The sequence below is a fragment of the Sinocyclocheilus grahami genome, unplaced genomic scaffold, assembly GCF_001515645.1.
Source record: "Sinocyclocheilus grahami isolate Dianchi unplaced genomic scaffold, SAMN03320097.WGS_v1.1 scaffold6.1, whole genome shotgun sequence".
NCBI lineage: Eukaryota > Metazoa > Chordata > Actinopteri > Cypriniformes > Cyprinidae > Sinocyclocheilus > Sinocyclocheilus grahami.
In genome coordinates, this window is record NW_015505185.1 from 1,197,228 (window position 1) to 1,215,657 (window position 18,430).

Here is an 18,430-nt window from a genome sequence, read left to right on the forward strand (position 1 = left end):
CCTGTCGGCTCAATTTTTGAGCGGACTTTGCTGTTCCGATGAGCATGAACGGTATACGAATGGAGCGACTGAGCGGAGCGCACACGCATAGAGCGGGATAATACACAGAGCGTCACACCACGTGAAAGTGAAACCTGAGCGGTGAACTAATTTTCGGCAGCCGAAACTTCGGTGCATCTCTAATTATCATTTTTTCTGACATCAGAAATGAATATTATATAATAGATGCTTTTTTGAACATTTTAGCAATTTAAAAATATTAAAAAAGGATTTTTTTACACGGCACCCCTGCTCTCAACAGACGGCACACCGGTTGGGAAACACTGATTTAGCAGACGCTTTTATCCAAAGCGACTTACAAATGAGGACAATAAAAGCAGTCAAAACTAACAAAAGAGCAACAATATATGTGCAAATGACAAGTCTTGGTTAGCTTAACGCAGCACACGTCGCAAAGTTTATATATATATATATATATAGTTTTTTGTTGTTGTTTTTTAAATTTAAAAAAATTATATTTGTTGAAAACAATTATGTTCCCTAATATTTTTTTAAGAAGTACAAAACAGCATTTATTTGAAAACAGAAATCTTTTGTAACATTATTTATGTTTTTACTGGTCATTTTTGGTCGATTAATGTGTCCTTGCTGAATAAAAGACTTACTGAATGTGATTTTGCTAAAACATTACATTTGATGAAAGTTTACAGATTTTTTTAAAATTTGGAATAACATGCACTGATAAATCATTCACAATAAGACAAGGAATGTGCATTAAGAAATAAATAGGGTTCATTATGTTTTCATGTAGAGTTAAAATGAACCACAATGGAGAAAAAAACATTTTTCACAGATTTAGCTCACAAGGTGAGTCATGCGAAGATGAATTCCAGCCGATTTACAGGATACAGTGTAGCCTACATGGAGCTGAAACCAGTCCAAACTCATTCACAACGGTATCATCTGACCCCTAGCAGAAATATACCTAAAAACCACGAGGAACAGTGTTACCCAGACAGGCTGGAACAAGAGGATTTGACCAGGGTAGAAAGGAGAGATGTCATGGAGAGGAATGTACAATGTGGGCTAGAGAAGAAGAATGCACTGAGGGAAATGTCTGCATATTCAAGGCTGCCCACGGCACACATTTGCCCAGCTTAGAACTAAAAGTCTCCATCCTCTCCTCTCCCTATCTGTCTATCTCCGTCTCCCTCCCTCTCTGTCATTTTCCCCCATTCCCACACCTCTGAGGAAGGACGAATAACAGGAGGACTTTGAAGAACCAGAGCCAGGAGCCGAGAGACCAGTCCTTCCCCTTCAGAAGAGCCCAAGAGTGGAATCTGGATCTGGTATGAGGCAAGTGTCCTGGATGGTTCAAGGCTTGTTTGTGGAGCATGAATGGTCCGTTTGTTTGGTTTGGGAATTGCTTCATCCATTTTAACGCGTGCTGCCAGGGGTTTCAGTTCCAAGCAACAGCAGTTTGCTGCCTCTTAGATCTTGTGTGATGGGCATATAAATTAGTTCTGTTTGTCTGGAACAGCTGGTGTCATTATAATTATTCGGTTATGATTAACAAGAATAAAAAGGCTGCTTGGGATGTTTGTTTAATGAGCCATTTCCGGAAGGCTTCAATTATTGCAATATGCACTGTAAAATATTGCCAGGATTGATAGCATTCAAAAGTCATTATAAGAAAATACTGTGGGGGTTTTTTTGTGTATGAAACATTTCTGAAAAAAACAACAACAATATACCGGTATTTTACATGCAGAATATGAAGTCTGGTTGTAAGACCATTTTTATTGCAGATTATTGTTTTACTCTATTTGTTTCTGTCATAACAAAAAATGCTGTAAAAATCATATTGCATTAGATATTGGGATAATAATTGTAAGTAGTTGTTTTTGTTTTAAATCACCATTATGGTGACTAGTCTTGAACATTATTCAGGCCTATTATGAATTCATTTACTTTTAATGAACTGCTTGCATTGTGGTAAATAAATTAGAGTTGTTTACGAACATTATGTATATGAACATTTTGTCATTATTTATTCACCCCCATTTTTCATTCCTGTGAAAAAAAAGAAAAGAAAAAGACATTTTAAAGAATAATTTGTCTGTTTTTGTCCATGTAATGAAAGTCAATGGGGTCCAAACATTGCATTGATTCTATTTATTTATTTTTAACATGAGGGTGTGAAAATGATAACAGAATGTATTTATAAGGTGACATAAATCTGGTCATAACTTGCCGTCAACAATGTATGTGGTACATTGCTGTAATAGTAGGGCTACGGAAATAATATATTTTACACATAGCTAATAAATAAGAAGGCGTGTTTTCCACCACATAGAATTATTATTTGATTAAAATAATTAATAACTACCACTGAAAAATACTGTAAATTTAAACTAGAGTTGTGTGGGGGGGGGGGGGCAATCTTGACTGTTTTTATATATTAAGACATGTAGCCTACCTATAAAAGTTGGATTAACAGTCCTCTGTCATCTCGTAAATTTAATTGGTTCAACAACTGCGTCAAACTTGTGAGCTATCAGGGGAATATTTCTAATATAATAATCTTGGAGATTTCAAGAACAATCCATTTATCAGCCACCATCTGTAGTCCCCGTCTGCTCTGAAGTCTTCAGGAGAGTTTGTAAAGCGCACACAACACCACTGACAAGCGCGTGAATAAAGTCAACAGAGGCTGCTGGGTGACGCTGTGTGAGCGTGGATGAATGTGCTATGGATGATGTGTCATATCATGAACAGTGCTTTCTGTATGCGCGCCAAACACGCAAGGGTTGACGTCGTACGCTCATAGCGAGCAATTCTCCTCTCCCACACACTGCGGCCCTGTACGGTGTGCGTCAGTCTGTCAGAGAAAGTGTGTCTGTGTGGGTTAAGAGAGCTAATGTTGCTTCTTGATACTGATGTAATTTCTTTGCTGTTGTTTTAAGACAAATCAGAAGAGAAGCTGAGTTGATGTGCTGTGAGAGAACGCCCCCTTGTTTGTGAGGGAAGAACGGCAGCGGCTTGTTCACCGTTGGAGAGGGAATTAAAGTTGGTTGTGGTTCAGCACACTCTGCCAGCATTTCAAGGTATTGCCTAAAACAAATACAAATAGACATTTTAGAAGTGTCCAAAACTATTAGATAATTCATAGTATATATGAGAAGCAGCATAAGATATTTATCAAAAGATATAGATGTAAGATATAGGATTTATTTAGAGCTCTCTCTCTCTTAATGAACCATATTATGGAGTACTAAATGAAACCAGTTTGCATAATTCTGACGATCACAACACAAGGGGCGGCTTACAGTACTCGACTTCTGTAACAATTATTTTGTCATTAATCCATTAACCCAGCTGCACCTCTATTTTCTAATATTTATGTCATAGAATAGGGTGAATCCTTCAGAAACATGTCCAGGTCACATTTCACCCTAAAATAAAATAAAAAAATATATATTTTGCCTAAACAGTTGTTTTACCATTATTGTTGTTTTTTTTTTATTCTCATTATTGTAATTCTGCATTTGTGCATCTGCATATTTGCGTTTTTTTTTTATTATTCTTAAAGTTGTTTCTCATTACTACAATATAGAAAGAAATTAACATTTTATTGATTTAAATAAGCACACATTTTAAGGAAGTACAATGATTATTTATAATTTTAGTCCTAAATTTTCTTTAAAAAAATGTATAATAAAATAAAAATTAATTTAAAAAATGTTCCTCATAATTCTGAGGTGAAATATGTCCAAAACAAGTTAAATCATGTGAACTTTGTGTTAAAAAATACACTGCACAACAAAACTGTTTTTTTTTTATTATTCTTAAAGTTGTTTCTCATTACTACAATATAGAAAGAAATTAACATTTTATTGATTTAAATAAGCACACATTTTAAGGAAGTACAATGATTATTTATAATTTTAGTCCTAAATTTTCTTAAAAAAAATGTATAATAAAATAAAAATTAATTTAAAAAATTTTCCTCATAATTCTGAGGTGAAATATGTCCAAAACAAGTTAAATCATGTGAACTTTGTGTTAAAAAATACACTGCACAACAAAACTTATATATACAGGCAAAACAAATTTTACACAAGGCTCATGTCATATCCTGAACCGTCACTCCTTTTCTCCCCATCTCTTAAGAGAGCAAGAGAACAACAAGTGCAATTGTGTTAGTAGAGTCTGTTTGTCTTGCTGATGCATGTGCTGGTTTTGTAACAGAGGTCTATGGTCCAGAGTTAAACAGACCATGAAGGGCTTGGAGCTGCTGCTGTTGCCTCTGCTGCTTATTCTGAAAGGTAACAACTTCTTCTGAATCGAACATGCTGTTTCTATGGTTCCTTTGGTTAATGCTGCTGAGACACTATGGTACATGTTCAAAAACATGGTATCACTATAGTACACATCCAAGAGACATGGTAATACAATGGTGTTATTTTATTAACTAAATTACCTGCGCTCTTCTCGCTTTCTCTGAACAGATGTAAGTGCTCAGTGGAATGTGTGGATGCCCAAAGACATTTCAGCCATGACAAACTCCTGTGTGGTTATACCCTGTTCATTCACATACCCCTCCGGCATCAGGCCTTACAGAGGGGTCCACGGGATCTGGTATTTCGGCCACCCCTACCCCCAGCTTTTCCCCCCAGTGGTGTATAAGTCACGCACAGATATTGTTCATGAAAGTTACAAGGGACGGACCAAGCTCCTTGGTGACTTGACGCAAAAAAACTGCACTCTGCTAATAAATAATGTTGGTGTGGAACATTCTGGGAAGTATTACTTCAGGGCAGACCTGGGTGGCGCAAACATCTACACTTACCCTGACTTCACAAAACTACAGGTGTTGGGTAAGGCCATTTTTTAATTATTCGTTTTTGATGTGTCTCCAAGTAATAATATTTAAAATCCAAACAAAAATTAAAATGTTGTCATCATTTACTTACATACCCTCACCTTATTCTAAAACTGTATGATTTTCTTTCATCTGTGGAACTTAAAAGAAGATAATGTGAAAAATTGTGTTCCACACAAGAAAGAAATTCGTAAAGGTTTAGAACGGCTTGAGGGTGGGTAAATGAATAAGAATAAGAATATAAATCTTTGCAGTGTGGTTACTAAAACATTGTTGGTCTAGCATTTGAAGTCAACATGAAACGCATTTGAAGTCAACATTTCAACCACAATCAATTTACTTTCATAGTAAGATGTATTTCTGGATCAAACAGCATATTTAATATGTAGGGCGGGACTTTGGATTGTGGAAAGGAGGTGTTCTGTAAAAGAATGGAGCCAGACCGGAATGCAAATTTGTTAAAACAATGAATAAATGGCTATTTTGCTTGATGAAAAATGCACATTAAAACCAAAAATGCATATTAAAATGGAAAAAATTGTCTGTTTTTACTTAATATTGACTTTAAATATCTCTTCCCCCTCTAGATCAGCCCAACATCGATGTTCCAGAGGAGATCGTTAGTGACCAAAGCCTGGACTTGACCTGTTATGTCCCAGACAATTGTCCAGACATGAGTCCACAGATCCACTGGATGTACACAGACTACCTGCCTGACCCTGTTTTCACCCCTGACAATGTTGAGGAAAGCAACACCGCGGTACTGTCCAGCACCCTCACCTTCACACCCAAACCCATGCACAATGGCCAGCTGCTGGGCTGCCGGGTTCATTTCGAAAACACCACCTTTTTTTATGAACGCCTCATTTCACTGGACATCAAGTGTGAGTTCCACCAAATCACTATTTTATGACTGCATGTTAATCACAGAGACAATATGTACTGACTTATCCTCTTATCTGTAGACGCCCCTCGAACTGTGTGGGTAAATGTGTCTCAAGAGGTAATGGAGGGAAGCTCGGTGGTCCTGCACTGTGATGTGGACAGTAATCCAGCCCCCACAATAACCTGGTATTTTGGAGACAAAGAGCTGATGTCAGAAGTTGCCTCAAACTCTTCGCTGCCTCTGGATAACCTGACCCCGGAGGAGGAAGGTGTCTATACCTGCGTTGGTGACAATGGCTATGGCAGCATGAACACATCCATGTATCTGGCAGTAAATTGTAAGTAAAAGTTCATGCACTCTTGTGTATTGCAATATTAACCATTTAACGCTACTGTAAGCTATACTTTAGGGAATGGGGTGTTTTTGGAAGCAGCCATTGGCTATAGTTTTTGCAAAAAAAATGTTTACGCATGTAAATACGCATAAGCGATATGCTAGTATTCCATTATCCATCTGAACATTCTTCATTTCCTCATTCTTCTTTATTTCCTCTCAAAATGGAAGATCCTCCACGGGAGCCATGGATCAATGAATCTCTAACGTTGTTGGAAGGATCTTCAATTTCCCTACAGTGCAACAGCAAAGGAAACCCAATGCCCACGTTGACCTGGCTGAAGGATGGGGAACTGGTGGGTACCATCACAGCAGATGAGGGATCCGTGCTTGAGCTGCCCGAGATCACGCCGCAGGCTCACGGAGTCTACCGCTGTCTAGCTGAGAATGAACACGGACGGGCCAGCAACTCACTTAACATTACGGTAGAATGTAAGTCACTGGAAAAGACTGACCAGTTGAGAAACTGAGCCAGTAGGCTGTGATTATGCTTAGGGACAGTAAATGGAAAAGTTTTCTCCAAAGAAAAGTTGGTTTTGGCTTGTGTTCAACCTGTGTGAAGCCTTAAAGGGATAGTTTACCCCAAAATTAAAATTTTGTCATTACTTGCAATTACTCACCCTCAAGTTGTTCCAAACCCGTAAGCTACGAAGATAACCTTCGTTCATCTTAATAACACAAATTAAGATCTTTTTGATGAAATCCGAGAGCTTTCTGACCCTGCATAGACAGCTGCGCAACTACCACGTTCAAGGCCCAGAAAGGTAGTAAGGACATTGATAAATAGTCCATGTGATATCTGAGGTTCAACTTTAATTTTATGAAGCTACGAAAATAAATTTTGTGTGCAAAGAAAACAAAAATAACTTCATTCAGCACCACAGGCATGCGTCATTTTACTCTCGTGAATGCACGTCAAAGACTGACATGGAAGAGAAGAAATTGTTGAATTAATTTGTTATTTTTGTTTTCTTTGCGAGCAAAAACTATTCTTGTAGCTTTATAAAATTAAGGTTGAACCACTAATATCACATGGATGATTTTAACAATGTCCTTACTACCTTTCTGGGCCTTGAACATGGTAGTACCCTTGCTGTCTATGCAGGGTCAGAAAGCTCTCAGATTTCATCCAAAAATATCTTAAATTGTGTTATGAAGATGAATGAATGTCTTACGGGTTTGGAACTACATGAGGGTGAGTAATTAATGACAGAATTTTCATTTTGGGGTGAACTATCCCTTTAAGTTGGCAAGATGAGCACAGATCACATTTGTCAAACTCTGGGCCACTGTCCTGCAGAGTGTAGCTCCAAAACACCTGCCTGGAAGTTTCTAGTAATCTTGAAGATCTTGATTAGCTGGTTCAGGTGTGTTTAATTAGGGTTGGCGTTAAACTCTGCAGGACAGTGGCCATCCAGGAACTGAATTTGACACCTCTGGCATAGATGAATATAGAATAGTTGAAGTTAGAGATGCCAGTTACTACGTTTACATGGACATCAGTAATCTAATTATTTACCTTATTCTAAATAAGCCAATATTATGATTATGGTGTTTACATGAGTTGCTTTTAGAATATTCCTTTCATGTTCCCGTTCTACATGTTATAATACATAGTTCGATTAATGGCACACGTCATTATGTCCCCACGTGACGCCATCCGACGTCCCCTCCAGAATTTCACATATAAACATATAGTTCGTCTTCGTGATGATGCCATGTACAGTTTTAGGTTTCATTTTTAATTTATGAAAGCTTCAAGTGCAGTTAATTATTTGTACGTGCATACAGACGATGGCAGAGTTGAAGCTGTTTTATTTGCCGTCAAACGGTTGACCACTGCCGTGTGTGTATCCTGTCGCAAAAAATGGCGAAAAGTCCTACACGACGGTAATAATGTGATTAAGGTGTTTACATGTCTATACTGCACTTCAGTAATGCGACTAAAATAGGAATACTCCACATGTCTTAATTCAATTTGTGTTTACTTCGAATATGACTTTAATCTTAATCGTGTTAAAATCAGATTATTGTTGTCCATGTAAATGTACTCATTGTTGCAGTACTCAAGGGACGTAAGTCCGTCTAATGTCCAAGACCTTATTTTCTATGACCAAGTCCAGGTCCAAATGCTCCTCAAAAAATGGTCTTGGACATGAGATGGATTAGAGTCTCATGCGACTGATTTGAGTTGTAGTAGTGTGACAACATTCATAGATATGCTTTTTGACTATTTCTGCTCAATTTTCCCAGTTGCCCCCGTCCTCCTTGACGACTCTAAGTGCACTATAGTCCGTGAGGGCGTTCAGTGTGTGTGCATTGCATCGGGAAACCCTGAACCTGTTATTGAATTCTACCTGCCTGACCTCAACATCACCATCAACGACTCCAACAGCCTGTTTAACTACCGCACATACTCAGATGGGTACACGTCCACTGGCATCATCAAGCTCCAGGACAAGGGTGAAAGGGGGAACAATGGTGATACTGCTGTCCATGTTCACTGCAGCTTCAGCAACATGTACGGCTCCGAGACCATCCGCTTGGAACTGCAGCAGGAGAGTAAGTAGACCTTTAATGAAACCACATGTGCAACTGTTAATGCGATTTTGATGTATCATCAATGAACTCTACACACTCTTTCAGAAAAGTTCATGATGGCCGTCATAGTGGGGACTATCGGAGGTGTGGCAGTCATCGCCTTCATCATCGCAGCTGTGAGATACGTGGGTCAGAATAATAAAAAGTGAGTATCCTTCACCAGAAAGACTGGGAGAAGAACATTCAGGTGGAGTTCGTGGGTTGGGACTGGGGTTTGTAGGTATCAAAACACCCAAGCCTAGTCATCCATGTTCAGTTTTGTTTTTTTGTTTTTTTTGGCATTTGGTTTTCAAGCCATAACCCACTCACAGATGATCCAATTTGATTGCTTGGTACAATGGTAAACATGCCACATTGTGCATGAAACTGCAGACTAACAAATCTATTGCAGGTTCAATTGCCCCATGCCATTGCTTTTCAGCCTCAAAACCATTGAGCTCTGCAGCAAACACCTATCTCATTTTGCAAGAAAAAATAAAACATCCCATTGGAAATCAAAACGAAACACTCCCAAACCTGACACTGTGGCACAATGCCAGTTTTATTTAAGGGGTTGCAATGATTCCCTTGTGTTAAAATGGATGCCCAGGCTTAAAGGAATAGTTGACCTAAACATTTAAATTCTCTCTTTTACTCACCATATGGTTTTCTTTCTTCTGAAGGAACACAAGCAAAAATATTTTGCTGAATGTCCAAGCAGTTCTTTTCCATACAAAATCTGTCAACCACTGAACGAGATAAAAAGATATTACATAAAAATGTTCACAAAAAATGTAAATAAAAAATAATGCACAAAGATATTCATTGGTTTTTCATGTTTTGTGACCAATGATCATTGAAACCGATTGAAGCTTATAATTTTTTGAAGGTCGACCCCAGTCTCCATTCATTGAGACAAAAAGAGCAGCTCAGACTCAAAGAATTGTATGGAAAAGAGCAGCTAAAACATTCTGCAAAATGTCTTGGTTTGTGTTCCACTGAAGAAAGTCAGTCATACAGGTTTGCAATGTCATGAGGATGAGTAAAAAATGACAGAAGTTTGATTTTTGGATCAACTATCCCTTTAAAGTGTTGCCGCAAGCCAGTTAGTTTACGGTATGGTTGAGTGTGAGACAGAGTCTGATTCTCTGACTCCACCCCCCAGAGAGAATGGTAACCCTGGGCAGGACGTGGGATCTAAAGTGGAGAATCCCTCAATGTTCTACAGCGCAGTCAAGAAGGACAAACAGAGTCTCAGGAAAAAAGTGGTGAGATATTATTACAATAATGAATAAATCACCTACACAGTATACAGTACTTGCACACACAGTGATAATACAAAATAAAAGCGTGCACAACGTATAATAAAATAATCAACATTATATGGTCTTTTTCATGCATATTTGTGGCAAATTATATTATATACTGGCTCTTCTCTAGTTGTAATTAGCTTTCCACACTTAGCCTTAGCATTAAAACAATCAGGAACCACATATTAAAAAGAATTGCCCATATATTATTCCTACATACTCTGTACTGAATTTTTAGATAATGATTTAAAGGGATAGTTCACCCAAAAATGAAAATTCTGTCATTAATTACACACCCTCATGTCGTTCCAAACCCGTAAGACCTTCGTTCGTCTTCAGAACACAAATTAAGGTGTTTTTGATGAAATCCAAGAGCTCTCAGACCCTGCATAGACAGCAACACAACTGTAATGTTCCCAGGTCCAGAAACAGCAAGGACATTGGTAAAATAGTCCATGTGACATCAGGGGTTCAACCGTAATTTTACGAAGCTACGAGAATACTTTTCTGGACCTCGGAACATTGCAGTTGTGTTGCTGTCTATGGAGGGTCTGAGAGCTCTCGGATTTAATTAAAAAAATCTTAATTTGTGTTCTGAAGATGAACGAAAGTCTTAAGGGTTTGGAAAGACATGAGGGTCAGTAATTAATGACAGAATTTTCATTTTTGGGTGAACTATCACTTTAAAGAGGGAAACCATTCAGTTTACAGACCTGACATCTGCTATGATCAGAACGGTATGCTAGCTCACTACTCACTTAATATTGCACATTATACACTTTATGCTACTATTTAAAAAAAAATTGCTAGTGCAAGAGAGGCACTATTTCTCAACTTTATGCTACATTGTTGTGACATGACCTCATCATGTTCCATGCGGGTAATATCCAATTATCATCCTGTAAATGAGAAGTTATTTTCAATTCTTTAACAAATTTTGTCGATAAATGTCTTGGAAGTCAAATCAAACCATTAATTAATAAAGAGATGGCTGAAAACCTCCACTTTAATAGTTACACTAGAAGTGAAACTTTTGCATTGTAGGATACAGTGTGCTCTGTTGTATGTATTAAATGTATTATACTAGGTCATCTGCATAGTCTATGGAAAAACAAATTGCATATTGCAAATTGTATATGCTATTTTGAATATAGGCACTGTCACAAAGCCAAGTGTGGATGGTACGTCACAACTGAGAGTTCCAGTGTATGCCTATGCTTAGAGCATTTCCTGACCTCTATTCTCTCCTCTTTCATTGCTTTCTATGCATTCTCTGTCTCTTTTTCTTCCCCTAACATAGCTTAAGACTGAGCTCCTGGGCTCAAAGTTTAACTCCATCCTAGAGGAAGGCACGGTAAGGCTGAAATTTAAGATGAGCATGTAAACAAATGGGAGGAGGTGAAATAAACAAGCACTAGACAACAATAAAAGCAAAATATTTTGAGAAAAAAATTCAGTTACTACAAAAATTATTTCGATTTATTTCTGTTTTAACAATGCTGTTCACTGCTGCCTGGAAGCTAATAATTCATGCGCTGGCTACCTCATTCTGTTTAGCGGCTAATTGCTAACAGTGCTTTTGAGTGTCTTGTTAAGGACTTTTATTTTGACATGACCAAGGTTTTCCTGCTCTGCCTCCAAATATTGTGCTTAAATATTTCCCAAAATTATTTTTACAGGGAGACGACAGTGATTACCAATCTGTTGGCCCGATGGCAGGCATGGAGAGGCAAGAGCTGAATTACGCCGCCCTAGAGTTTCTCCATGGACGACACCGGGAGGGAGGCTTCAGGAGGGCTGATGGTGATGGCAGCGACTACACTGAAATTAAGGCCAAATGAACCGCGATTCTTCCCTGATGCCTCGGCCAAACAGGACACGGTGGCCACTAGGGCCCAATAATTCCACAAATTTCCTATTTCACCCATATTAAATGTGGCCTTTTCAGGGGACAACTGTCTCGAACAGTTAGCAGACAATGAGTCTGAGGTTGTTTTAGATTGCATTCTCTTACGTCTCCAAGGTTCTGGGAATGATATGTTCCCATATCAGTAAAATATACTGTACAATAGAGTTTCTTTATATATTTATCTATGTTTTTGGTTATTTATACCCATTCTTGACTGTAACCATACCAGATATTTTGTCTCTCAATCAGATATGAGAGGTTTTAGTAATCTCCTGGTTTAAAAGACAGCACTTTCCAAAAGGAAGGGTTTTTTCCCCAAGTGTTACAGTAGAGCTTATAGTTTGAAGCAAGCTTACGGGAAATGGTATGGTTTGCAGGTGAGTCTCAGTCACTAGTGGTCCTTCTCACTGTGTCCGCTGTAAGTCGAAGCATCAGGGAGCGAGGTGTTATGTGTGCCTCGACATTATGTATAAGCACTATCCCAACTCTGGGTTTGTCTGGGAGGACTAACACTCTCTTAAATACAGCGGTTGTTTCAGTCTTTTTCTGAGTGTACCAGTCTACATGCATATTTCAATATTCATCCGCTGATACTTTTAGCACATACCCAGAAGTGATTGTTAAAGGAAAAGTTCACCCAAAAAATGAAAATTCAGTGAACTAACCCTCATTTTGTTCCAACTGCATGTCGCAAGAATCTTCATTTAGTTCTTTTATTACAACAATAGTTCATAGTGACCACATCTGTTAAGTATAAAAAAAGACCAAAAACATAATAAAAGTACCACTTTTTTGACTATTCAATATAAACCTTGTGTTCTATATTCCAAGAGTCCTAAAGCCATCGTTGACATCAGTGATGGCAAAACATCTGAATGTGATGCAGTTTTTTATTTTATTTTATTCCAAACATAAAATTTTAAATATTGAGTCGTACAGACTACTTTTGTGGTGCTGTTATGTTTTTGTTCTTTTAGTGTTGATTTGTTCCTTATGGGATTGGAAGAAAATGAAGGTGAGTAAATAACACAATTTTCAGTTTTGGGTGACATCCTTATGGCTTAAAGAGACAGTTCACCAAAAAAGAAAAATTTTGTTATCATTTACTCACCCTGTAGTTCCAAACCTGTATGGTTTTCTTTCTTCTGTGGAACATAAAAGATGATATTTTGAACAATGTTGGTAAACAGCCATTGACTTTCATAGCACAGAAAAAAAAACATTATGGAAGTCAGTGGCTACCGTCAACTAAAATATCTTTTTTTTATGTTCAGCAGAAGAAAGTAGCTCATACAGGTTTGGAACAACATGAGGGTGAGTAAATAATGACAAAATGTTCATTTTTGGGTGAGCTGTTCCTTTAAATTGAGACTGTTTTTTATTTTTAATTTATACTCCATCTTCATTTATTTGTATTTGTAAATGAAAACAGGCCAGTAACTGGATTCAAAACTGGTTTATTGAATGGTTGCTGGATTTTGTTTGTCCCAACTACTTTGTACCCTTTTATTCAGACATATATTTGTTTTAAATATGTTCCAAATACATTGAGGAGCAAAATCACCCTGATAATAATTCAGCCAATCTGATAGGATGTAGTATATGATAATGCCTGATGGTCATCCCTGCCCCGGTACACACTGCAATCCAATATGTTTTAGCTGATTTGATATAAACAGAAAGTCGTATTAAATAATGGATTGTTGTAGCTCATCCTTTGAAACCGAATAAGAAATAACCACCGTTTGGAACATATAGGAGGGTATCATTTTACCTAAGGTGCTTGGAATAAATGTAATTTTTTTATGTAATTATGTAATCCTCTGGTAAGGTTGTGTCGATAGATGTTTGTTAGATGGTCAGTATATGCGATTAGCCCTTGAAATGCAATTTGACTAACAGATTAATGAGTCATTATGATTTTTAATTAATTGCATCTTACATTTATAAAGCATTCAAGGCACCTTGGTAGGATACCAACATATGTAAATACTCTGCATGATATATAGTTCTGTGTTGTGAACCTTTGACCACACAACAAGAACATACATACATTGTGCAACAATGGTGTATATTTTGCAGGAAGTCACACACAAAATGACATTATATGTGCAATTAGTAACACAGACAGTCCATGTTTGAAGATATATACACAGATATTTATTAGTAAGCAAACAGATTCGGGGGCCCATTTGTAGGTCAAACCTAATTTTTCACTTTGAGTGTTGTAAAGAATATTTGTATGTATCTGACTGTGTGATGGCAATAATAATGAACAAAGTAATGTTGTTTCCTTATTGACATAATAATGCAGAACAGAAAACCTCCAGTCGTTATTTAAATAATAATTTACATGATGTTCTTTGCTTGCTTTCTTTTTGTTTAATAAAAGTCTCCAGCCTCAAATGACGCCAGTCTTCTTTAAAAGTGAAACAACAAATAAAGTAAACAAAATGATAACGAGGTTAATTTGCTTTATTTGTACATGTTCTTGGAGAAACTGCTTTTCCAGAAGATTTATTGGAATAAAGAAAAAACATATTTTCATAAAAATAATCCGTGTGCATTATAATGCAAGTTTACAGATCCCTCAAAGTTAAAGGGTTAGTTCAACCAAAAATGAAAATTAGCCCATGATTTACTCACCCTCAGGGCCTCATAGGTCTGTCTATATGACTTTCTTTTTTCAGACGAATTCAATCGAAGTTATGTTAAAAAATTGTCCCGACTCTTCCAAACTTTGTAATGGCAGTGGGATTCCTGTGTCTACTATGATATGACATAAAGCAAATGGGATATTAAAACCAACATTTTTGAGTATTGTGAGGGTTAAAAGGCACTCTATGGTGATATTGACTGTTCGTGTTCAACTGAAGAAAGCCATACAGTAGCCTACATCTGGGAAGTCATGAGGGTGAGAAAATGATGAGAGAATTAATTATGATTTTTGTGTTCATCTTTAGAGTCATATACATCTGGGACATCACGAGGAGAGAATGATGGGAGAATTATGTTTTTGTTTTTTTATTGTTGGTAACATGAGCAAAAAATAGAGACCAAAAGATAGGTAATAAGAAACTGTAGGCTAATGTGTTGATCAAATCACTAAGACCTTTCTCACGACATTTTGATAGTCTCGTACACAGATTCCTCTCTCTTCATTGCAGTCATGTAGACATGGTCGACATCTTTTGGTTTCATATATTTTTCTCTCCTGTCAAAATGGTAATGGTAAAATGTGTGGAATTGCTAACTAACAAACATTTGAACTATAGAAACGGCCAGCCAACAACTGTTTCTTGAGTTTACGAATTTCCAAACTTTGTAATGGCAGTGGGTGGGTGTTTTCATTTAACAGTCCAATAAAGTGCATCCATCCATACTAAACAATGCCACGCTGCTCCGGGGGGTGAATAAAGTCCTCCTGTAGCAAATAGATGCGTTTTTGTAAGAAATGTATCCATAATTAAAACGTTAGAAACTGTTTTTTCTAAATTCTGCTAACTGTCGCACACGCAAGCCATTCCAGGTGGATGACGTATATGCTAGTCTCGCGAGAACCAATGTTTGTTTACAGGAGCAAAGGAAGCAAAGTTTCCTTACTTTAGCAAAGGAAAACCAGACTCCTCTTGGCTTATATCGAAAGCATCTGACATTTTTCTTTACAAATCCTCGTTTTGTACTTCTAATTCGTGACCGGTGTTTTGTTTGGCTCTCCTCCGTCACTTCTCACCGGCACATGTGCTATGCATACATCTTACGTCATCCGTCCAGAACTGCTTGCGCGTAAGACAGTTAGTGGAAGTTAGAGAAACTCCCATGCTTTCTATGGAAGTTTCTATGGATGCTTTCTAATGTTTTAAATATGGATATCTGTCTTACAAAAACGCATCTATTCGCTACAGGTGTGGCACTGGTTGGGTCAATATCACTGTAGGGTGCCTTTTGGTGTCCTGTACATAAATAGCTCATTTGCCATGATAACTCAACATAAAAATGACTATGAAAGGGTGTGTTATATTAGGCTAAGTTTTTATATTCATAACAAAAACATTACTTGGCTCTTTAGAAGTTCTCCTATTAATATTTTGTTAAATAAGAGATTACTCAATTTGAGTGTTTTGATCATTTGGTAATAAAAACGATATTTTTATTTAATAAAAAAGAAGAGTTTGTCCATGTCCTTTGAATGGTTGTCCACCCTGTCCTATTGGGGAATCCGCCCCTTTAAGAAAAGGCCATCCACTTTAGTGACATCAGGACAACAGATTTTTTGTCACTTCAGTGGCGGGAATTTCAACGGCTGAGGTGAATAAGTTGGTTTGCTTACTTGCGTTGCCAAAGCTTAACATGTCCACCCTATCGGCATAAAATATGCCAGAAGTGATTAGAATACAGTATTTTCAAAATATGTACGTTTAAATATACCAAATTCTCTTCAACAACCAGACTAAATATTTAGCTAGTCACAGTTTGTTGTAAGCTAATATGCTAATTGAAGCTCAAAATGACCACCCTGTCGGCCGATTAGACTTGATAGAGTGGACATAAACAGGACAGGGTGGACATAGCATTCATTTGTTGTTAATATTGCTAAGGGGGGAGGGGGGGGGGTACATCAATGTGATTGAGGATGTAATTATATTATTATTTATTATTATTATATCTATTTTTTAATAACCCTGTTTAGGAAAGGGCCATCATACCTTTCAGAAAATATAATTTGCATCTTCATTTTGCAATGAAAACAAATTTAATATATCCACGACAGGGTGGACATATCTTATTTTTCTATGAATAATGGCCCATAATTATCTAAAGAAATGTGTGGGAGCTCAGCTAATATATTCCTGTGTCTACTATGATATGACATAAAGCAAATGGGATATTAAAACCAACATTTTTGAGTAGGGTCAAAATGATTGATTTTTCTTTTATGCCAAAAATCATTAGAAAATTAAGTAAAGTCAAGATCATGTTCCGTGAAGATATTTTGTAAATTTCCTACCATAAATATATCAAAACGTAATTTTTGATTAGTAATATGCATTGCTAAGAACTTCATTTGGACAACTTTAAGGGCGATTTTCTCAATATTTAGATTTTTTTGCACCCTCAGATTCCAGATTTTCAAATAGCTGTATCTCGGCCAAATATTGTCCTATCCTAACAAACCAAATCCTACATTAATCTGTATTCACCATCAGATTTGCCCTGAACCAAGTTTTTAGCAGAAAGCTGCACTCTTTCTCATTGTGAGGAAATACAATATTTCTGGAAGAATGAGGAACTTCAACAGATGGGTTTTGTGGATCTCCTTTGAACCAGGTTCTCCTAATGGGATCTGAGACACTTTTAGGGATAGTGCAAACACAGAACACTCTGATGCATAAACCGGCCTCTCCAGTGACGCTGTTTTCTACTTTGATGGAATAGATATCAGTCAGATCATCAGGGTGTGAAATGAATCAAAATATTGTAGTTATATTCAATTTTATTCACTAAACTGTAACCTCTTCTTGGTCTGAACCTTGAACTTGGCAATATTTTTCTACAACCGTATTTTCTAAGTTTCATAATACCAATGACTCAAATCAAAGGGAAAATATTCCTTTTACATTATTATTTTGTTTTCACTTATTACACCTAGTAATATTTCTTAACTTGGAAAAACAAAATAAGTAATAAATAACCGTAAATGTCATAGAAGATAAGGCACTTGATAAGTTAAAATACAGAAATGAAAACTCACCAAATCAGTCTGTCATTTGAACGGCAGTCAAGATGAACAGCAATGATTGTAGCATCTCTGACTAATGTAATGAGAACGAAATCATGCCCATTTATACTGTAGCACAACTGTCAATAATAAAAATACACACATAAAGTGAGGCGCCATTCTTATTTGACATTATTAGTAATAAAAAAAAAAAACTCAACAACTACACCTTTATTTTCAGAATTGTTAAAATGGTTGGTTACCTCAAAATTTGAAGAGCTCAAAAGACCTGATGTGACAGCAGTTTTTCTTGCAATCCGTTTGGTGCTTTTTACTTGATCGGACTGATTTCCTCATGTTTCAGAAATGGCTTATCATTACTATAGAGATATGTGTACTTGATACGCCTCCCATCATTAATAGTAAAACTAGACTAATACAGAAATAAATATTGTTAGCACCGAAATAATTTTCCAAAAAACGAATAACATTCAATATAACAATACCTAATTTTTGTATTATGAAGTATGATAATTACATTTTTGTTTTATTTATTATAAATCATCCATTCATGTTTTAAGACTAGAATCAAGTAACTTGGGAGCATAGTTTTTTAATATATTTTTTTATTTAGCATTTTTAAAGACATTTTATCAAACAGTCTTTCAATGGTGCAACAAACCAAACCAAACCAAATGGAAGAGGAAACATCCCAGTAGAAATCTTAAAGAAACAGTATTGAAACCAT

The 18,430-nt window shown here is 36.8% G+C and overlaps 1 protein-coding gene across 3 annotated transcripts; it reads left to right on the top strand.

Moving 5' to 3' along the window:
* The first annotated feature begins 2,970 nt into the window (after positions 1–2,970).
* Positions 2,971–12,608, top strand: LOC107587088 (myelin-associated glycoprotein-like). Of its 3 annotated transcripts, XM_016274732.1 has the most exons (11): positions 2,971–3,107; positions 4,252–4,328; positions 4,512–4,880; positions 5,473–5,769; positions 5,851–6,108; positions 6,336–6,596; positions 8,418–8,726; positions 8,811–8,910; positions 9,910–10,012; positions 11,355–11,408; positions 11,734–12,608. In XM_016274732.1, exons 2-11 carry the CDS (start codon positions 4,280–4,282, stop codon positions 11,893–11,895), a joined length of 1,962 nt encoding a protein of 653 aa, XP_016130218.1. In that variant the 5' UTR covers positions 2,971–3,107; positions 4,252–4,279; the 3' UTR covers positions 11,896–12,608. The 3 variants fall into 3 exon arrangements, with proteins under 3 accessions (XP_016130218.1, XP_016130225.1, XP_016130232.1); XM_016274739.1 differs by lacking the exon at positions 11,355–11,408; XM_016274746.1 differs by lacking the exons at positions 9,910–10,012; positions 11,355–11,408 and having other exon boundaries at positions 11,734–11,872.
* Positions 12,609–18,430: the final 5,822 nt, after the last annotated feature.